This window comes from Ammodytes marinus, assembly GCF_949987685.1.
Source record: "Ammodytes marinus genome assembly, chromosome: 18".
Taxonomy (NCBI): domain Eukaryota; kingdom Metazoa; phylum Chordata; class Actinopteri; order Uranoscopiformes; family Ammodytidae; genus Ammodytes; species Ammodytes marinus.
The window spans coordinates 1,975,669-1,996,841 of record NC_137222.1 but is presented as its reverse complement, the minus strand read 5'-3'; the positions used below and the strand labels follow the sequence as shown (position 1 = coordinate 1,996,841).

Below are 21,173 nucleotides of genomic sequence, written 5' to 3'. Positions count from 1 at the left end.
TGTGTGTGTGTGTGTGTGTGTGTGCGCGCGCATAACTCTGTGTGTGTGTGTCTCCAAAGCGTTCTCCAGAATCGCTGACTCCACCTTTAACCGTACCTCATCCATGCTTATGAATGTACAGCTTTTAGGAGACGATATGTGTGTCGAACTATGCAGATGATTTTTTTTTCCAAAGCTGCAGGCCACTGTTTCACACCTGTACAAGCATGACATGGGTCCACAAACTCATCCAGACATTAAGGGGAGATGACATGGGTCCACAAAATCATCCAGACATTAAGGGGAGATGTATTATTACTTAAAGCCTCTGAAAACCCTGCTCTAAAATAGTATAAAATCAATGTTATGATATCAAAGTTGGGGTGTCTCAAAGAGCTTTTATCAAGAATTTGATAGAAAATAACTGTTCTTATGTATTATAAAACTTAACTGACTTCACTGTCTAGACCCGTTTGACAATAATGTGTGGGGGCGTGGCTGTATCAAACAGTCTCCGTGGCAACAGTCATTGTTTTTATAGAGTGTTCGGCGAACGGAGAAATGCCGTGATTGGTTCAAAATACTTATTGTGTCATAAGAACCAGAGCATAGCCCCGTAGCCTCATCTAAACGGAATTTTCTGTAAAATGTAATCAAGCTTAAATGACAATTTTGGATTGATTTAAATAATATGCCTATAGCTCTTTTCCGATGCTTTTACTATCATGCGACTAACTAACTCTAAACTCCCCAAATCACATACACGGATTTTTGTGGATTTGGGTTTTACATGCGGGGCTCTAAAATCAACTAGATTTGGATCTGCATGCTCAACACACTTTCATTTATTTCTTTATTTTTTAAAAATTCTTGATGTTTTTTTTCTTACGTTTTTATCCTCCGTTTATGTTCTATCACGACGTCGGTTGCTTTTCAGAAAGCTCTTGAGCTGTGTCAGACAAAAAGGGAACATTTATTTTCAAAATCTTAGGCGGATCTTGCACAGGCTTCACATTTGTTTTACTCTCCTTCGGATAAGTCGGGCCTTTATCCAATCTCCGTGGTGACGAGCCCTGTCAAAAAAAATCACCTAGCCAATCAGGGCCCTGCGTTCTGACCTACTGTTTGTCCCTTATGGTGAAAGGCAGCTTCTGATTGGTTCATGTAGTCGTCAATCTAGCCTCGTGAGACCAGCCATAATCTCACAAGCTTATTCGTCGATCCATGTTGACGTCGACGACTATATGAACCAATCAGGGGCTGCCTTCCACTAACGGACAGAAAACGTGGGGAGGGTCCGGTCTGACTGGAGGCTAGATTGACGACTACATGAACCAATCAGGGGCTGCCTCTCTATTAAGAGATTGGAGAAAAGGCCAGACCGATTAGTGGGAGAGAAACCAATGTGTAGCTTGCGCGGTCTCACTAGGCTACGTTTTAAAAAAAATAAAAATCAAACTTGATTCAATAGAAGAATAGGCTGATAGTGTGATGTACAGTTTTTGTAGCATTACCAGTGATGCCAGCCAGGGTGTGACTGTGTGTATGTGTGTGTTGGGGGAAGGAGGGAGGGAGGGAGGGAAGGGGGGGTTGTTAAGGAGTTTAGGGGAACAGGAACAGATGGGAGTCCAAAATACTGTTTTTCTTCATTGTAATCATGAAATAAGCACTTGCAAAATCTACTGTTTTTTTTTTTTTGTTTTTTTCGTGTTGTTTTTTTTTTTTTTGATTTTTTTGAAAGACAAAGATTCACTATGTATTTCTTTCAAATCTTCTCTTTTCTGATTTCTGATAAGGCAACATTCAGGGGAATTAGTAGTGAATGTAATACAACTTTTAATTTCATTTTATTTCTTGTTTTTTTTTGTTTTTTTTTGTGTTTTACAGCTTTCATGCTGTGACAGAAGGTCTAGACAATGGAGCATAACAGAATATCTAATAAATTTGAACAAATAAGAGAATCGATTTGCCGTTTCCAGGATTTTATTGTGTGTGTGTGTGTGTGTGTGTGTGTGTGTGTGTGTGTGTGTGTGTGTGTGTGTGTGTGTGTGTGTGTGTGTGTGTGTGTGTGTGTGTGTGTGTGTGTGTGTGTGTGTGTGTGTGTGTGTGTGTGTGTGTGTTGCTAAGATGTAATTGCATACCTAGAAAAAATGTAAGTCTTATTAATTTTACATATCATAACGCACTGCTTTATAAATGTTTCTTAATCCTAACACTTTCTGATTATTGTCATGTTAATGTAAAAAATATATACAGCTCTGGAAAAAATGAAGAGACCATGCACTCCAAATGTTCAGTGTCTCTCGTTTTACTATTTATAACCATATCTTTGAGTAAAAAAGACGTTTTGGTTTTGCTCTACAAACTACTGACAACATTTCTAATACATTCCGAATGAAAATATTGTCATTAAGAGCACTTCCATGTAGTAATGTAGAGATGAAGATTTAAGAAAAATCCAGACTGGTCTCTTAATTTTTTTTGGAGCTGTATATATAGTCATACAATAATATAACAACATAACTTGATGATGCATAGACAGAATAAATTGTATGAAACTGTGAAAAATATTTTATAAAAGTAAGCAACTCTTTATGATTCAAATTGTGCAACAGTAGCTGATTTGGAATAGGACCAGGTCACATGGTAAATATGTATAAGTATGTAAGTGTGTGTGTGTGTGTGTGTGTGTGTGTGTGTGTGTGTGTGTGTGTGTGTGTGTGTGTGTGTGTGTGTGTGTGTGTGTGTGTGTGCGTGCATTGACCGAGTGGTATGTGGGGGACTAGTTGTATTTTTCCAAGGTTAAAGTTTCTATATTGTAATGTTAATAATACTACAGCAGCATTTACATAAAACTTCAATTTCGGCATCAGAGTGAAATGACAGATATAAATATATAAGAAAACTGGCCAGTGTTATTAGAAAAATTGCCATTTTCACATGATATAAAATAAATAGGCTATGTATTATAATAAAAATAGTATTTAATTTCATTTAATCTAACCTTTATTATTACCGAGAGATCAATTGAGGTGTGTGTGTGTGTGTGTGTGTGTGTGTGTGTGTGTGTGTGTGTGTGTGTGTGTGTGTGTGAGACCCTTATTTGCAATGATGTCGAGTCAAACAAATGCAAAACAAAAGCAACAATAGATAGATACACAATATACAATGCAAATACATTAGATACACTGATAAAGAGAAGAAAAAAACAATTGAAACATTTAGACAGTGATGTAGAATGGCTGGAATTAAAATAAAATGACTGAAAGTACAATATAGCCTAATTAAAACAGTTACAGGTAGAGTTTGGCAGATTTAAGATATGTTTAGATATTAAGGTAGCCTATTTATTTTAATTTGTTGCTGTATACATATGTATATGTATAATAAAAATAGTATTCAAGTAGTAGGCTAAGTGTAGTTAACAATAAATTGTGAGGTTTGAATGCTTGATGCTGTATTGCAGATTGCTGCGGCACACACACTCATACATTAAATCGCTTGCACACACACAGACAGTGTAGACAGGATACCCAGTGACTGCGCATGCGGGAACATTTCCCCCAGCAGGTAAACTCCACCATGGCGGCGCGAGGCCATGTGCAAGACCCCAACGACAGACGGCTCAGACCTATTTACGGTGAGGTCTCAGCGTGTAGAATAACGTCTATTTAAACCCGTGTGTAGGTTTTAAACGTGCCCTTAATCGGTGCATGTGTTTTAAAGTAGAAAGGGTTTGTGTTGTGGTCCTGGGGCCCACCAGCTCAAACCACGGTCTCTGCTAGATTCAGTGCCCAGTGACAGTGCACCTTACTCGGCGTGCATGTCGCCCTAGCCTTGGGGGTGGAGGGGATGGAGGACACGAATCTCTCTCTACGGGGTTTCTGCATTAAAAACTAGTGTCTCATTGTGATAAACGTGTAGAAAGTCAACGGAAGTGTTCTAGACATTTTACTTACTCGGTTTGTTTAATTCTCAAAGTCGATTTTTTTTTGTGTCCTTTTTGCTAACGGTTGCTATTTGACAGCTAGCTAACATGCTAATGTGTCAGCTAACTAGCCAGTCATTTGTCACTTTGGCATGCTGAAACTCTTGATTAAATACAGAAAAGTTGTATTTTTAGTGCCGGTTGTGCGCCTATACGTTGACACCGGTATTTCCGTTGTTACTACTTACTAAGCTTTCTCAATTCAGAGTGAATATGTGGCTGCTTTTTCTAGGTAAAGTTAAAATGCTACACGTTTAGCTCCCAGTTAGCATTACGTTCATAACAGTGGAAGGACAATGCTCCAAGCTAACTCTTAAGCTAGCTGGCTGACTGGATAGCATTGAGCTGTCACAGGAGCTTTGAATAGTCAGTGAGCTGCTTAATAACGGTAATAACGGACGTATTATCTGTGCCTTTTATATCAGGGGGGAATGTATGTTAGAAATACTATGAATATCGTTTGTTTATCACAAGTGTTTCACTATTAACTATTCAGTCTTAGAGTTGACTTTTTTCATCAAGTTTACAATGACCACAGGAATATGACTTGGTTGTTAAGTGCGGTAACACAACCGCTTTAAAAAAATCTATTTAAAGAATCAAATACTAGTTACGTGTAATGAATATGCTCCTTTATAATACATGTTGCCATTGCACAGTCCTGACAAAAAGTGTGTGTGTGTGTGTGTGTGTGTGTGTGTGTGTGTGTGTGTGTGTGTGTGTGTGTGTGTGTGTGTGTGTGTGTGTGTGTGTGTGTGTGTGTGTGTGTGTGTGTGTGTGTGTGTTACTGACGGAAGCAGCTTTCAGGGACACACACTAGACTTTCAACAAAAGCTGTGTCCCCATTGGTAAACACAGATTTTAAGGGTCAGTGGATGGGGTTAGTTTTAGTCTCCAGGAAATGGAGTAAAAGGCAAGGGCTGACAATGTTGATTTTTTTTTTTTAAAGAAACAATAACCGATTGAGCATTTAAAGCCCTACTTTACCGGTGGGAATATGAAGGTGTATTGAACTCTGAGGTCCTATGTAGTATAAATGTGCAAAACATTTTAGAAATCGGTTCATCCTAGCCTGAGAAAAGGCAGAAAGAGTGTATTATGGTCTCACTGTCTAACCCTACATTTTCCTAGTGTGTCATCACACTAGTAAAAATGTAGGGATAGGATTAACAGGACAGCTCGGCCAAGGGAAGACTGAGGGAAGAAAAACCTCATTCATTATAATATAATAGCAATTTTATAATTATAGAACGCCGGTTCCGTATGGGTGAAGTATTCCTTTAATCCTTTTCAATAGTATAACACCAAAAATCTGACCATGTGGAAGGAAGCCATGAATAATAAAATATTTTGGGCAAATGTTATTTTGTCAAAGCATATTATATAATCCTGCAGCTAAATTAAATAGTGGTTTTGGAACCATAAATAAGTAAAGCATGTCTCTGTAGATTGCATCAATGACTGGACCTTCAGGGCTTCCTTAGTTTAGCCAAATTAATGAATGAACAATGAACTTTTCAACCCTGGAAGTTCTTCACAAATGTCTGTTGGTGTGCGTCAGCTTTTCGGTTGGTCTGTGGTGACAGTTTGAGCTGAGAGAATAGACATGACACTATCACAGTGTACGGTTAATTTAGGCACCGAGCTGTCCTGAAGTGGCTGATTTGAATTGAAGTGTGTGTGTGTGTGTGTGTGTGTGTGTGTGTGTGTGTGCGTGTGCGTGTGTGTGCGCGTGCGCGTGTGCATCCACATACATTCACCAACCATTCAGAAAGACGAGTATATTGATTTTACATGGTCTAATCATTTAATATCCAAAAAATGTATGGTATAACACAGTCACCATTGCAATCAAACTCATATGTATCCAGTGAGCATCAAGAAAAATACAATTTAGTTCTTGCGCCCCTACCAAAGAGCACCTACAGCTCCAGAAAAAAATTAAGAGACCACTCCAAATGTTCAGTGTCTCTTGTTTTACTATTTATAGGCATATGTTTGAGTAAAAGGAACATTTTGATTTTATAATATAAGCTACTGACAACATTTCTACCAAATTTACAATACAATTATTGTCATTTAGAGCATTTTCTATAAGTAATGTAGAGATAAAGATTGAAGAAAAATCCAGACTGGTCTCTTAATTTTTTTCCCGGGGCTGTATATGCTTTTTTTTTTCACAAAGACTAGCTCCAAGAGGCTCTCTAGTTTCCATTTGTCATTGTAAACTGCTAAATATGTTGAATTTTAAACTTAAAAATGTACAATAATAATAATCACCATCACTAATGCAATGCTCTCCTGTGTATTTCTGCAGATTACCTTGACAATGGCAACAATAAAATGGCGATCCAGCAGGCGGACAAACTGCTGAAGAAACATAAGGACCTGCACTGTGCCAAGGTGGGTCACTAAGGAACTACTCTCGCTGAATCAAGTTGTTTTTCGTTCTTCTGGGAAAGTGTGTTTCCACTCTTGGCATCAAATAAAATGGCTCACCGGTAGAGCACGTACAATTTAAGGCAAAAGTCTTTGTTGCAGTAGACCCGGTTTTCTCTGTCCCGGTGCGTTTACTGCATGGCCTCTCTCTCTCTCTCTCTCTCTCTCTCTCTCTCTCTCTCTCTCTCTCTCTCTCTCTCTCTGTCTCTCTGTCTCTCTGTCTCTCTCTCTCTCTCTCTCTCTCTCTCTCCCCCCATTTCTAATATGTGCTTAAAACTATCCAATAAAGGCTAAAAACACCCTACAATATCTTTAAGAAAGAAAGAAGATGTAGGTTTGTTCTTGGAACTGGTGCATAAGAAACTGTCACTAGCACACGGACACAGCCCTACTAGAAAGTCCAACTTTCTGAGCTGCCAAATAGATTCTCCATTTATCATTTCATGACACGTCAGCTGTTCAGTAACGTATTGTACAAGAGAGAGACACACACACACACACACACACACACACACACACACACACACACACACACACACACACACACACACACACACAGCATACCAGTGCAGTAAGGCAGCAGCATTTTGCTCAAGGACGTTTTGATGAATACACTGGTGATGCAGGGGGCAAAGCAATGGCCTGATGTAGGGCAAAGATATCGATCGTCTGCGGACTGTCAGACTGTTACACAACCGTATTATTAAATGGTGTTGTCAAAATCAGTGAATATCTCCTCATGGCCCCGCTACCTGTCCGTACTGTGCGTGCACTGACTGAAAAAAATATGGTGTTAATACACAGCCTAGGCTCTGTAAAATGGTATATAAATACGTCGACACTGCAAAATCTGGGAAATCTCAGTGTCCTTCGAGTATGAATAGAAGGTGATCATCATTTTGACAACAAGCATTCTCCAGAATCGCAGACTTAACCTTTAAAATAGTCCGTTAAACGTGTGTGAACTTACTTACTTACTTACTTACTTACTTACTTATTTGTGTCTTACTTACTTACTTACTTACTTATTTGTGTCTGTCCTTTGTTTTAGGTCCTGAAGGCCATCGGTCTACAGCGGACCGGGAAACAGGATGAAGCTTTTACTCTGGCTCAGGAAGTCGCCATTTTAGAACCAACTGACGACAACTCGCTACAAGCTCTGACTATACTGTACAGGGAGATGCACCGTCGTGAGTACAACACACACACACACACACACACACACACACAGACTCACTCACTCACTCACTCACTCACTCACTCACTCACTCACTCACTCACTCACTCACTCACTTTCACACACACACACACACACACACACACACACACACACACACACACACACACACACACACACACACACACACACACACACACACACACACACTCACTCACAAACTAGTGGTGGCTGCTATGCTATTACATCTAAGGTGCCCACCATCTCTACCATTGTGTCCTTGAGCAAGACACTTAACCCTCAAACTTCTCCAGGGGCGCTGTACTATGGCTGACCCCGCGCTCTGACCCCCTCTGGAGTGGAAAACTTGAGAGGGGATATGAGAAGAACACATTTCCATGTACCTTGTGTAAATTGATAAAATAAAGAAACTTAACTAAGACATTCTGAAAGTGAAACACACACAGGCTTATTGTAATGCCAGAGTAACGCCATGTTAAACCTGCAGTATGTAGAATTTTGGGTTTTATTTCCTAGCAGATTTTGTAGAAAGTAATTATAATATCCATAAGTACATTTAATTTAGTGCATAATAGCTCAACATTTTTTTTTAATTATAATTTTTTCCCTTAGAAAGGGTCTCATCTATGTCCATATTTCTGCATATTTTGGACCAAGGCCTAGTGCCGCCATCTTGAAAGTGTCATAGTTAGAATGTCATCAGGTGCATTGTTTAAAATTTAGAATTGTTCTTGTCCTTGAAGGCCACTGTAGCTTCTGTTATTATTCAAAAGGGTTGGGGTTACCCAGGGAGTGTTGCATTCTAGAACTTTGTAGAACTTTCTTGATGAGGTCATATTACACACTGCACCTTTAACTAAGACATTCTGACAGTGAAACACACACAGGCTTATTGTAACGCCAGAGTAACGCCATGTTAAATATATGTGTCTGTTGTTTGACAGCGGAGTTGGTGACCAAACTGTATGAAGCAGCTGTGAAGAAGGTTCCGCTCAGCGAGGAGTATCACTCTCATCTCTTCATGGCTTACGCTCGCGTCGGAGAATACAAGAAGATGCAGCAGGTAAGGAAACGGTTAACACCATTATTCCTCGTTTTAAATGTCTTCTAATGTGTTTTATGTATTTTAATCTTGCCCCTGTAAAGCACTTTGAATGGCCTAGTGTCTGAATTGTGCTATATAAATAAACTTGCCTTGCCTTGTGTGAATGTGTATGACTGCTGTATGTTTGAGGTGGTGGTCGGAGGGGCCGTAGGCGCTGAATGGCAGCCACGCTTCCGCCACCGGTATGACTGTGTCTGAATGAATGGAACCTGGAACCCTGTAAAGTGCTTTGAGAGCCTAGAAAAGCGCTATATAAATCCAATCCATTTTTGAACTTAAAAGGTGGAGTCAGTGATTCTGGAGAACGCTTGTTGTCAAAATAACTTTTTTGGCAAAATCGGTGAATATCTCCTCACAATCCACTACCTGTCCGTATTGTGTGTGTGTGCGCTGAATAGAATTCCAGTGATAATACACAGCCTAGGCTCTGTAAACTGGTCTGTTGCTAGCTAGGATGGTCCCCCTTTGTCTACATACCGGTTTTACAGAGCCTAGGCTGTGTATTAACAATGGATTGTTTTTAAGCACACACAGTACAGACAGGTAGCGGACAGTGAGGAGATATTCACTGATTTTGACAACAAGCATTCTCCAGAATCACTGACTCCACCTTCTTTAAAACACGCCAACACAAATGATTTGATATTAACTTATGCATCTTTGCTCCTTTTCCAGGCAGGAATGGCTTTGATATATATATATATATACAGACAGACAGACAGACAGACAGACAGACAGACAGACAGACAGACATATACGATTGATATTAACTCATTTTCTGTTTCCCTTTTAACCTGTAATTTTTATTTTTATTTTATTTTCTAAAATGTTTTATTTCTTATGTTTTATTTCTATTCATGTTGTTTTATTTTTAATTTTTTATGTGTGCTCTATACTTGATGTATTTTAATCTTGCTTCTGTAAAGCACCTTGAATGGCCTTGTGTCCGAAATGTGCTTTAGAAATAAACTTGCCTTGCCTTGCCTTGCCTTGCCTAATGCATCTTTGCTCCTTTTCCAGGCAGGAATGGCTTTGTACAAAATCGTCCCCAAGAATCCCTATTACTTCTGGTCTGTCATGAGTCTGGTGATGCAGGTAAGGCACTGGATTTATACACACAGATAAAATTCACATATTCACTGAAATATTTGATATTTGCATTGTTATTCTGTATATAAAACATGCACTGTGTGGTTTGTTGTCCAGGCCATCTCGGCACAAGATGAGAAACTGGCCCAGACCATGTTCCTGCCTCTGGCCGAACGCATGGTGGAGAAAATGGTGAAAGAGGAAAAGATTGAAGCAGAGGCAGAGGTAAGAAAAGGATTATTCATGACCTAGATTTTTTTTAACTTGACGTCCTGACTGGCCACAAAAAAGACTTTTTACACAAAACACAATTTTCGTTAAGAATGTTTTTTTTTTTATATATACATAGAAACAGCCTCTCAATTTTGGGTCATTTGTCGCCTGTGGTATTGGAAATGGTTACAAATATTTTGTTTCGGTATCGCGTTTGAAATTCTAGTATTGTGACAACCCTATCTGGGATAATATGCTACAGCTACTTACATTGGCTTTTTTTTTGGTGTGACTTTTAGGTGCAGCTGTATTTTATGATTCTGGAACGTCTGGGAAAGTGTGAAGAAGCTCTCGATGTAATCAGGGGCCCGCTGGGAGGTAGGTGGTCGCATTTATTCTTATGTTTATGATAATTATGGGGCGACTGTGGCTCAGGTGGTAGAGCGGGTCGGCCAATGATCCAAGGGTTGGCGGTTCGATCCCCGCCCGGCCACTTGTGTCATGGTTGCTGTGTCCTTGGGCAAGACACTTCACCCACCTTGCCTTGTGTGAATGTGTATGACTGCTGTATGTTTGAGGTGGTGGTCGGAGGGGCCGTTGGCGCTGAATGGCAGCCACGCTTCCGTCAGTCTGCCCCAGGGCAGCTGTGGCTACTCTCGTAGTTTACCACCAACGGTATGACTGTGTGTGTATGAATTGAACCTGGAACCCTGTAAACCGCTTTGAGTCACAGAGAATTAAAGCGCTATATAAATCCAATCAATTATTATTATTAATTATGATATCTGACAGTATCCGTATTGGCCGATATATCCAAAAGCCGAATGAATCTGAATAACATGGTAATATCGATCATTACATTTTACAGAGAAGCTGACCAGTGAACTACAGAGCCGAGAATCAAAGTGTATGAAGCTCTACCACAGACTGCAGCGCTGGCCCGAGTGCAACTCTCTGGCGCACAAACTGCTGCTCAAAAAGTCAGTTCATAAAATGCACACATGGCTTTAAAATATACACACAAGAGCACATGGTTGTGTGTTTTTTTTTTTTGTTTTTATATTTTTATTTTTTATTCATTTACTTATTTCTTTACACTGGGGGTGGGGGGAAGGGTGTTAAAGGTGCAGTGTGTAATTTGACATCATCAAGAAAGTTCTACAAAGTTCTAGAATGCAACGCTCCCTGGGTAACCCCAACCCTTTAGAATAATAACAGAAGCTACAGTGGCCTTCAAGGACAAGAACAATTCTAAATTTTAAACAATGCACCTGATGACATTCCAACTACGACACTTTCAAGATGGCGGCACTAGGCCTTGGTCCAAGATATGCAGAAATATGGACATATGAGATCCTTTCTAAGGGAAAAAAAAATGATTCAAAACGTTTTTTTCAGCTATTATGCACTAAATTAAATGTGCTTATGGATATTATAATTACTTTCTACAAAATGCTAGGAAATAAAACCCAAAATTCTACACACTGCAGCTTTAAGTAAATGTTAATGTAAGTATGGCAATAAGTCCGTTCAATTCCTAAAACCAATAAATATAATGTAAAAAAAAAAAAACACAACCGGTACATGAGTAACATACTTGTCTGTTTGTTTGCAGTCCCGATGATTGGCAGTACTACCCCTCGTACTTTGACTCTCTCTTCCATCTGATGGATCAGTCGTGGAGCGCGCCGGAGGAAGGAGACCAGTGAGTACAACACACGTTAGATATGAGTTCTGGTTTGATTGGTATGAAAGGCCTGCGATGACCGTTACCAAACATATCTTTTTGGCTAAATGTCCCTTTTTATAGTAAGGCTGTCCCAGACTCAGAATTTTCCCAGTCGAATCAGACCTGCCTGTTCAATTCAGAGATTCCACAATTCATGAAACTATTCGGCATCAGATGCATCAAAATTCTCGTACCCAGAGAGTATTACTGACTTTAAATTTAAATACGTTTTTTGGTAAGGGCTGTTAACCGACAATTTTTTTTTTGACTATTCAGGAAAAAAATTGCCAATCAGACTTTGGTCTTAGATAATCTCTTTGAGGGAGGGTGTAGAATGCTCAGTAGATGTAATTTTTTTTTGCCATGCACGAATTGGGGTCATGGCGCCAGTTTCCCCAAATCCTCCGGTTCCCCTGTCCCCCATATACAGACATACAGTTTCCCCCAATCTCCACTCCCAGATGCTCAATGTGCATGCTCACCTTCTGGCCCAGCACGATAATGTCAGTGCTCTACTTTTATTTGTAACGCGCACACACTGACTGGCAAGAAAACACGTCTCAACAAGGAGAATCTACGTCGACTGCGATGATTCAAATCATTGACTTCCAAGGGGGGGCAGCCCTACCTTATTTGGAGGTGTACAGCGCAGTATGTACTGAGCATAAAAATGCGGTTAAAAAAAAATGAATAGAAAAATGTCTGTCGAATGTAACTTTAGGTAGAAAATGCCTGATGGTTGCTCGACAGACGCGTAGTCCTTGAATACAATTCCATAAGTGTTTCCAGGAAGTGTTTTGTTCTGTTTTGAACCACTGCTTTGTCTCCATCACACCTGTCTGTACAGGTGAGAAAGACCTCTACCTCTGCTCAACAGCATAACTCCTAACAGCTGCAAAAGTAAATATCAGGAATTATTATTGATGTTATTATTATTATAACTGCTGCAGTCAGTGCCCGTTCAGGATGTGCTCGGAGTCTTTTTGTCCACAGTAATCATTCCACTTCAATTTGTTTTATTTACTTCTCCAAACACTATTTTGAGTCGCTAGTGTCTGCCCCTTACATTCGCACCAGAATGTCGCAGGCACTCAAGAATCAATACAACATTTGAAACGTTTTTTGCTAGCAACAAATATATAAAAATGGCTTTAGATTATTATTATATATATTATAACTATTGGGCTAGTCTGGAGTGAAGCCCCACTAAACCTGGTATATAAAATAGGAGTATTTCAGTAGTTTGTGGATGCCGGAAAGGGATCTGTAGAGATATTTCGGCCTACCAACTGTGCACGGCCAATCAAACTCTTCTATATTTGTAGGCCAACTGTGTACGGCCAATCAAACTCTTCTATATTTGTAGGCCAACTGTGCACGGCCAATCAAACTCTTCTATATTTGTAGGCCAACTGTGCACGGCCAATCAAACTCTTCTATATTTGTAGGCCAGTCATCCCCTGCAGTCAAAGGTCAAAATTCAACTGCATTTTGATTCTTGCACCTCAGATTTCTGGGTTTGAGGCCAGAAGTTCCTGCAGCGGCCATAGTGCTGCGAACTGAGGGCTTTTAGGTACTCGGATTACAATCGGGCTAATTATTTAGAAAAAAACGCAAATTTCAGAAAGAAAATGCTCCCCCTCAAAACACAGTGCTCCCTGCCCGGGGGAAAGAGAAGATGGACATTTTTCTGAATAGATCAATTATAATGTATATTTCAGCACTGACCTGCATCTCTCTGTCTCTCTCTTTCTCTGTCTGTCTGCCTGCCTGTGTCTGTCTCTCTCTCTCTCTCTCTCTCTCTCTCTCTCTCTCTCTCTCTGTCTGTCTCTCTCTCTCTCTGTCTCTCTGCCTGTCTGTCTGTCTGTCTGTCTGCCTGTCTGTCTGTCTGTCTGTCTGTCTGTCTGTCTGTCTGTCTGTCTGTCTGTCTGTCTGTCTGTCTGCCTGTCTGTCTGTCTGTCTGCCTGTCTCTCTCTGTCTGTCTGTCTGTCTCTCTCTCTCTCTGTCTGTCTCTCTCTCTCTCTCTCTCTGTCTCTCTCTCTGTCTCTCTGCCTGCCTGTCTGTCTGTCTGCCTGTCTGCCTGTCTGCCTGCCTACAGCTGTTCGGAGGGCCCGGTCCATAACACCATAGCCGAGGTGATGTCGTTTGTTGAAGAGAGAATTAAAGGTGAAGATGGAAAAGACTCTCGCTCACTCAGAGGGCCGTATCTCGCCCGACTGGAACTGATCCACAGACTGAGAGAGAGGGGCTGTCCGGAAGAGAGCCAGCTAGGTACAAACACTTACATTTCATCTATTGCAACGGTGCTTTTGCCCTGTTTATGTACTAAATACTATCTATTTATTAGCCAGCTAGGTACAAACACATACATTTCCACTTTAAATTTTCACAATTCATTCTAGCTCCTCTGAACACCAAACTTTATTTGTTGGTATCATTAAGTGATAATTTATCAATATCATACTTATTTTTTATTTTCAACTTTTTCAGACACAGGTCCAAATCCCTTTAAAATATAATATAGTTAATAGTAATAATAGTTGCATATTCTTTTAATTTTTTTTCTAATATAATGTATGAACAGAAAAAACTATTAACTCATTTGCTTATGACTTTAAACAGGTGATCCATTTGAGCTCATGGTTCAGTTCTTTGGGAAGTTTGGAGACAAACCGTGTTGCATCACCGACCTGAAAATATATCTTCATCTGCTCAATCCAGACCAACATCAACAGGTAGGAACCAATCATAGCAGTAATGTTTAACTTGGACTGTCTGTTTTGAAGCTTAAAGGTGGAGTCAGTGATTCTAGAAAACGCTTGTTGTCAAAATCACTTTTGGTCAAAATCAGTGAATATCTCCTCACGATCAGCTACCTGTCTATAATATAAAAAAATCTGGTGTTAATACACAGCCTTGGCTCTGTAAACTGGTGTGTAAAATAGTTTATCAATATTATTTTTCTTCTTCTTCTTCTTCTCTCAGTTCATAAACCGTCTTGGTGAGGCGGTGCCTCTGGGGGAGCAGGGGGAGGATGGGTTTGCGTTCCCAGACGACACCAAAGCGCTGCAGAGACACCTGTGTGTGTGTCAGCTGAGCCGGGCCCTCGGCCTGCACCACGCGCTGGACACAGAGGGGAAACTACGGCTCATCGCAGAGCTCAAGGCTCACTATCGACACGGACTCAAGTTTGGTGAGAACACTTTTATTCAACTGTTTTAATTAGGCTATGTTCAGTTGTACTTACCAACTTAATTATGTTCCTAGTCACTCTACATCTCTGTCTGGGATGTTTCTCTTTACCAGCTTGTTGTGTATTTGTATCGTATATTGTGTTTGTATTTTTGTTTCTCGACATCATTGTAAACGAGGGTCAGCCCTCAATGAAATATCGAGTATAAATAAAGGTTGAATAAAATAAATAAATTCACTCTTATTTGATCATGATTATATTAGAATTGTACATGAAGAGAAGATGCATGAAATCCTGTTTTAAACAGATTTGTGACTTATATTGCGCGCGCTTCAAGCTCAATGACCAGTAACATGGAAGCCCTTGTTTATAACTACGTTTGCTCTGATAAAATCTTATTTTGCCTCGATCGGTGCTCGGCCAGACTTCTCTACCAAGCTTGTGTCACCTTCAGTAAACCCCGCTACACCTGTGATAAAAAAACACTTTCTGTAGCGCTGTAGCAGTGTTAAGTTACTGCTCATGTAAACTGCAGTTGCATCAAAATATTTTATTTAGTTAAACTTAATTTAGTCAGTTTAAACCTTTATTTATACAGGTAAATCCCATTGAGACCGGAGACTCTTTTGCAAGGGAGACCTGTTTTCCTTTCCCACGTTACCATTCACACACACACACATCCATACACCGATAGCAGGCTAACTATCGACATTCACACGAGGCAAGGTGGGTGAAGTGTCTTTCCCAAGGACACAACAACTGTGACACAGGTGGCAGGGCGGGGATCGAAGCTCCAACCCTTTGATCATCGGCCGACCCGCTCTACCAACTGAGCCACAGTCGCCCCAAACCCGTTTTGTGTTGTGTTGTGTTGGACATGTAAAGACATTTTCAAATCGATATAGGGCCTAGAAAAAATATCTATGTATGATTTGAAACAAGCACTACTCGAGGAATCGATCACTCACACACATCCCTTCTTATTCTTTGCTGCTACAGTTCTTTCTGACTTGTCTTTCTCTTTTTACAGGCGCGACGGCCCTAAAGACGGAGCTGCAGTTTTCTGATATGTATTGTCTCATGGTGGCTCATGTATACATCGACCTATGGGTGGAGACAGGTGAGTGTGTGAGTGTGTGAGTGTGTGTGTGTGTGTGTGTGTGTGTGTGTGTGTGTGTGTGTGTGTGTGTGTGTGTGTGTGTGTGTACTTGTACTTGTACAACTATTTTTGCAAGAACCAATTACAGTTTTAGACATTAAGAGTGAGGACATTTTTAGCTGGTTCTCACTTTGGGACAGGCCTTTTTAAAGGGATGTTTTTTTTGGTTCAGGTATAAATTAGGGTTAGTGTAAGGGTTGGGGTTAGGCAATTAGTTGTGATGGTTAGGGTTAGGGGCTAGAGAATGCATAACGTCAATGAATGTCCTCAGAAGTATAGACATAGGGACAAACGTGTCCGGTACTCGTACAACTATTTTTACGAGAACAAATTTGAGTTTTAGTGAGGACATTTTGGCTGTGCTCTAACAACTATCACCTTGGTTTTTTAAGCAATATTCTCAAGCTGTGTCGTTCTCTCTGTCTCTCTGTCTCTCTCTCTGCCTGTCTGTCTGTGTCTGTCTGTCTGTCTGTCTGTCTGTCTGTCTGTCTGTCTGTCTGTCTGTCTGTCTGTGTGTGTCTCTCTCTCTGCCTGCCTGCCTGTCTGTGTGTCTGTCTGTGTGTCTGTCTGTGTGTCTGTCTGTGTGTCTGTCTGTCTGTCTGTCTGTCTGTCTGTCTGTCTGTCTCTCTGTCTCTCTCTCTCTGTCTCTCTGCCTGTCTGTCTGTCTGTCTGTCTGTCTGTCTTGTAGGAGATGAGAACATGGTGTGGCAGTCCCTGGGCGTGCTGCAGGAGGGTTTGTCTCACAGTTCGTCTAATGCTCAGTTCAAGCTGCTGCTGCTGCTTCTCCACTGTCGCCTCGGAGCCTTCGAGCCCGTGGTCGATCTCTACTCCAGTCTGGACGCAAAGCACGTACAGCACGACACCATAGGGTCAGTATGGGAACAGTGGTTGCTTTCCGAATCACATACTTTCTACTATATAGTATGGTAGAAAAAAGATTTAGGATGTCCCGATTCTTGTGGCCAGATTTAGGATTGTTAGAAGTACCCGGATGTCCTACTTCATGCGGCCAAGATTGTTAGTGTTGAAAACTGCATCCTATTTGGGCGATTCTGACCCACAATCCATTGCGCACGTGAAGTGACGTCACATCGACGAAGCCTCCATATGAAAACAAACGGGGATGCGACGGATATAAAAGCAAGAGGCAAGATCAAGGCGCAATGTTATGATGAAATAAGAGAGTGAAGTATGTCCCAATAGTATGCCTACTGCATCCTAACTAGATTATTTTTATCGTCGGATGTAGTATGTAGAATAGAAAAAAGAAAGAGTATGTGATTCGGAACGCAACCAGTGTTACGCTTTTTATTGCATGTATGCATCTATTTTTCTATTTGCTCTACTGAAATACTGTTTACTTTTTACCCTTTTTACTGCATTTATTACCTGTATTAATTGATTTTTTCAAATTGTATTTTGTAAATTTTTCCATTGTTTTTTTTTTTGTGTGTGTATGTGATCTTTCTGTAATGGAAAATAAACTGAAATAAATATTTTTTAAATTTCCAGGTTTCTGTTAACGCGCTATGCTGAGTCGTTGGGTCAGTTTGCCGCGGCCTCCCAGTCCTGTAACTTCTCCCTCAGGTTTTTCCACTCCAACCAGAAAGATGTAAGTTCATACTTTCAAACTATCCCTGCGTTCCCCACACTTCTCTACTATTTAGTATGCCAGAAAAAGATTTAGGATGTCCCAAATACATGCACGTCAATTGTAGTATGCTGAAAACACATAAATGCCCCACTAAATGTCTTTTATTCTTGACATATCTCGACATAATGAAAGAAATCTTCCTTATCTGTTTTTTTTTTCTCTCCTGTGGCCCTAAAACTCTTCTGTACTTTAGTATGTAGTGTAGTAAAAAGAAAGAGTATGTGATTTGGAACACAGGGCTTGTGGTTAAAGGTGGAGTCAGTGATTCTGGAGATCGCTTGTTGCCAAAATCACTTTTTGTCAAAATCTGTGAATATCTCCTCATCATCCGCTTCCTGTCTGTACTGCGTGTGTGCAGCGAAAATAAAATCTTGTGTTAATACACAGCCCAGGCTCTGTAAAGTGGTGTGTTCACAAAGCGGTCCATCCTAGCTATTAACACTGGATTTGTTTTACACCTCACACACAGTAGTGGATCGTGAGGAGATATTCACTGATTTTGACAAAGTGATTTTGACAAAAAGCGTTCTCCAGAATCACTGACTCAACCTTTAAACATTTATATAAAATTCTAAACACTCTTTTTATAAAGCAGGATTAAAATGTGTTTGTATGTATTTCTACCCCTCTCTCCTTAGACCTCAGAGTATATCATCCAGGCGTACAAATACGGAGCGTTTGAGAAAATCCCAGAATTCATCTCTCTCCGGAATCGCCTGAACCAATCGCTGCACTTTGCCCAAGTCCGCACGGAGAGGATGCTGCTGGACCTTTTCCTCGAGGCCGACATGTGAGAATACACTATTAAAAAAACAGGGTTTCCCACAGGGGCTTGAATTACAAGCAATACAAAAGCTTTGAATTTAATATTACTTTTTTAAATTTCTGTCTATATGTTGTGAGTGTAATATTGTGAGTGAACACATGTAACTTGTTGCTGCCCCTTGGCCAGGACTCCCTCGAAAAAGAGGTTTTTAACCCATTGATGACTATGGCAATCTAGGATGCATGTCCTTAATGCCTGAGGGTTTTCTGAAAAAATTGTACGAATTGTCAAGTCTACCAAAACCTTAATATCTAAGCCTGTGTAGCACATAGAAACATGAAATAAAATACATTTAAAAGTTAAGGTTCACAGGTTTTATTTAAACATGCTCCCTTAGCGCTTACAAACCAACACATTTTTCTAAAAATCGTCAAAATTAGATGGGGGAGAAAAAAAAGAATAAATAATATAAAATATTTAGTGTGATTTTCGTCAGTAGCCTATAGTGGACCTTGATTCTGTGCACCAAACGCCACTAACTGTTCTGTAATACACTATCGCTGACACAGACGGCTTATTTTTTTTTTATTATTTTGTTTTATTTTTTATTTTTTTGATTGATGTGATTTTCGGCAAACCACACAACTTTTGGGTGGTCACGTGGTCTTAAAAAATCAACAAAACCCACCTCATGTGTATTTGAACCAATGACAGTGCATTCTATGCTGCGCATGCCATGAAAATTAGATAAAGTAACAATGCTGCACGATGCAGCATCAGGCAGGAGAGGCAATGTGGCATCGCGCAGCAGCCGTCATCAATGGGTTAATCTCAATGGGACTTTCCTGGTTAAACAAAAAATTACCAAAATAAGGCCTTTAAAATATTGAAACTTCCTTACAAAGGTCTTTAATTTTTTAGATTTTTTCCATTTCGTATGATACAATAAATAACGAACTTCAGAATGTTTTAAAGGTCATAGAGAATGAAGGTCGTTATGTGACAAATACGCTGTTTCTGATTTTGTTATTGGGAGTATTCACACGCTTAACAAAGCTATTGTTATATGGATGTGAGTTAAAAAATGTTTTTTTTTAAAGTACATTAAAATGCTTAAAAGTTTTCCATAATATCCTTCCTACTTTTGCCAGTATATGGTCGTGACATTGGCATTTAATGCAATTTTAAGTGGAATTTTAAAAAGGTATTAATAAGTCTGAAATTTAACTTAAAGATTCCTCCGGCTACCATTTTATAAAAACACTGGGGAAAAAAAATACCATCAAATGTGCAGCTAATTGTGCTATGAAGTTGAATACCTCATTTATAAGTCATTTTTTAATATGTTTTATTTCCTGCAGTGTTCTCAGCCTTGAGGAGAGTGTGAAGGCCATGTCTCTGTCTGCGGAGGAGGATGATATTCCCTGGGACACTATGAGAGACAACCGAGACCTGACTGTGTTCACCTGCTGGGATCCCAAAGCCAGGTAGGGCAGCGTTTTGAGTGAGGCATGATTTCCAAAGCAAGTGTTAATTTTGGCAGCTGGTTTAGATTTAGCTGTGATCTGCTATTGTAAACTTACAGCTAAAATGTTAAAAAGAAATTTCTCTTAGTTTCCCATTTTTTTTCTCAAAATCGAGAACACCGTCCCTAGCTCTATCTTTCTTTTGACCCTAAACATAGAAATTTGGGGTTCTAAAAAGTTTGAAACCATGTTCGACTGACACACTTTTAATTACCTTTTAATTAGGTATTAGTCTAATTGTTTTTTTTGTGGAATTAATGTAGAACGAATCATCTTTATATTTAGTTTTGTTGTTTATTATGACCACCATTTTTAAATCACCTCTTCCCTCTCTCCACACACAGAGCGTTAACTGAGGATCACCGACATCTCTCCATAGAAGAAGAAACCGTCTGGCTGAGGATACGCTCTCTGACACTGCGTCTGCTGGTTGCCATGGCTGCACTGGGACACACGGCAACATCATCGTCACAACAACAACAACAACAGAACTCTGTGAATGAGAACGGAGTGGGAGACAAGACCGCCACACTCTCCTCTCTGCTCTCTCAACTCAACCACACACTGCAGAACGCCACCAACATAGTAGACAAACATATAGAGGTACGGCGCTAAACACTCAATAGATTCAAATAGGGCTGGCCCGAATGCCATTTTTAAGGCTTCGAATATTCGTTGGTTTTTCCGAGCGAATATTCGAATATTCGTTCCAGAAAAACACACCATCAAAAACAATATAAAAAAAAAAAAACTTTAATAATCCCTATATACTCCCTGGAACCGATTTTGACAGTATCTGCATATTTTGTTGAAGATTTACGCGCTCGGAGGTGAAGTAATGGATGCGCTATGACACTTAGTGATGTAATATCCTCCTAAATGAGCAATACTACTACTACTACTACTACAGTATTACTAACTTTTATATCCAAATATATTTGATGACATTATATTGCAGTACTAGCTTCTTGCAAAAAAAAAAAAAAACAAAGCTCCGAATACTAATTTTCCGAACGAGTATTCGAATAATTCGGGCCAGCCCTAGATTCAATAAATGTTTTGGTCATTATTCAAGCAACACCTGAACATCCGCCTTTCGAAAAATACACAGAAGTAATACGTGATATGTCAAATT

General features: G+C 39.9%; 1 protein-coding gene across 2 annotated transcripts in view; it reads left to right on the top strand.

Annotated features, from left to right (window-relative positions):
- The first annotated feature begins 3,506 nt into the window (after nt 1–3,506).
- naa25 (N-alpha-acetyltransferase 25, NatB auxiliary subunit) overlaps nt 3,507–21,173 on the top strand; it is a 23,996-nt gene continuing 6,329 nt past the window's right edge. The window contains exons 1-18 of one of the 2 annotated variants that reach the window (XM_080046494.1): nt 3,507–3,619; nt 6,285–6,370; nt 7,458–7,596; nt 8,549–8,667; nt 9,730–9,804; nt 9,916–10,023; nt 10,311–10,389; nt 10,880–10,991; nt 11,627–11,716; nt 13,839–14,011; nt 14,363–14,475; nt 14,726–14,933; nt 15,964–16,053; nt 16,781–16,961; nt 17,605–17,704; nt 18,385–18,536; nt 19,874–19,999; nt 20,383–20,641. In XM_080046494.1, coding sequence (XP_079902620.1) covers nt 3,526–3,619; nt 6,285–6,370; nt 7,458–7,596; nt 8,549–8,667; nt 9,730–9,804; nt 9,916–10,023; nt 10,311–10,389; nt 10,880–10,991; nt 11,627–11,716; nt 13,839–14,011; nt 14,363–14,475; nt 14,726–14,933; nt 15,964–16,053; nt 16,781–16,961; nt 17,605–17,704; nt 18,385–18,536; nt 19,874–19,999; nt 20,383–20,641 — 2,304 coding nt within the window. In that variant the 5' untranslated portion in view covers nt 3,507–3,525. The remainder of the gene's footprint in view (nt 3,620–6,284; nt 6,371–7,457; nt 7,597–8,548; nt 8,668–9,729; nt 9,805–9,915; nt 10,024–10,310; nt 10,390–10,879; nt 10,992–11,626; nt 11,717–13,838; nt 14,012–14,362; nt 14,476–14,725; nt 14,934–15,963; nt 16,054–16,780; nt 16,962–17,604; nt 17,705–18,384; nt 18,537–19,873; nt 20,000–20,382; nt 20,642–21,173) is intronic. The other variant, XM_080046495.1, reaches the window with a different exon arrangement.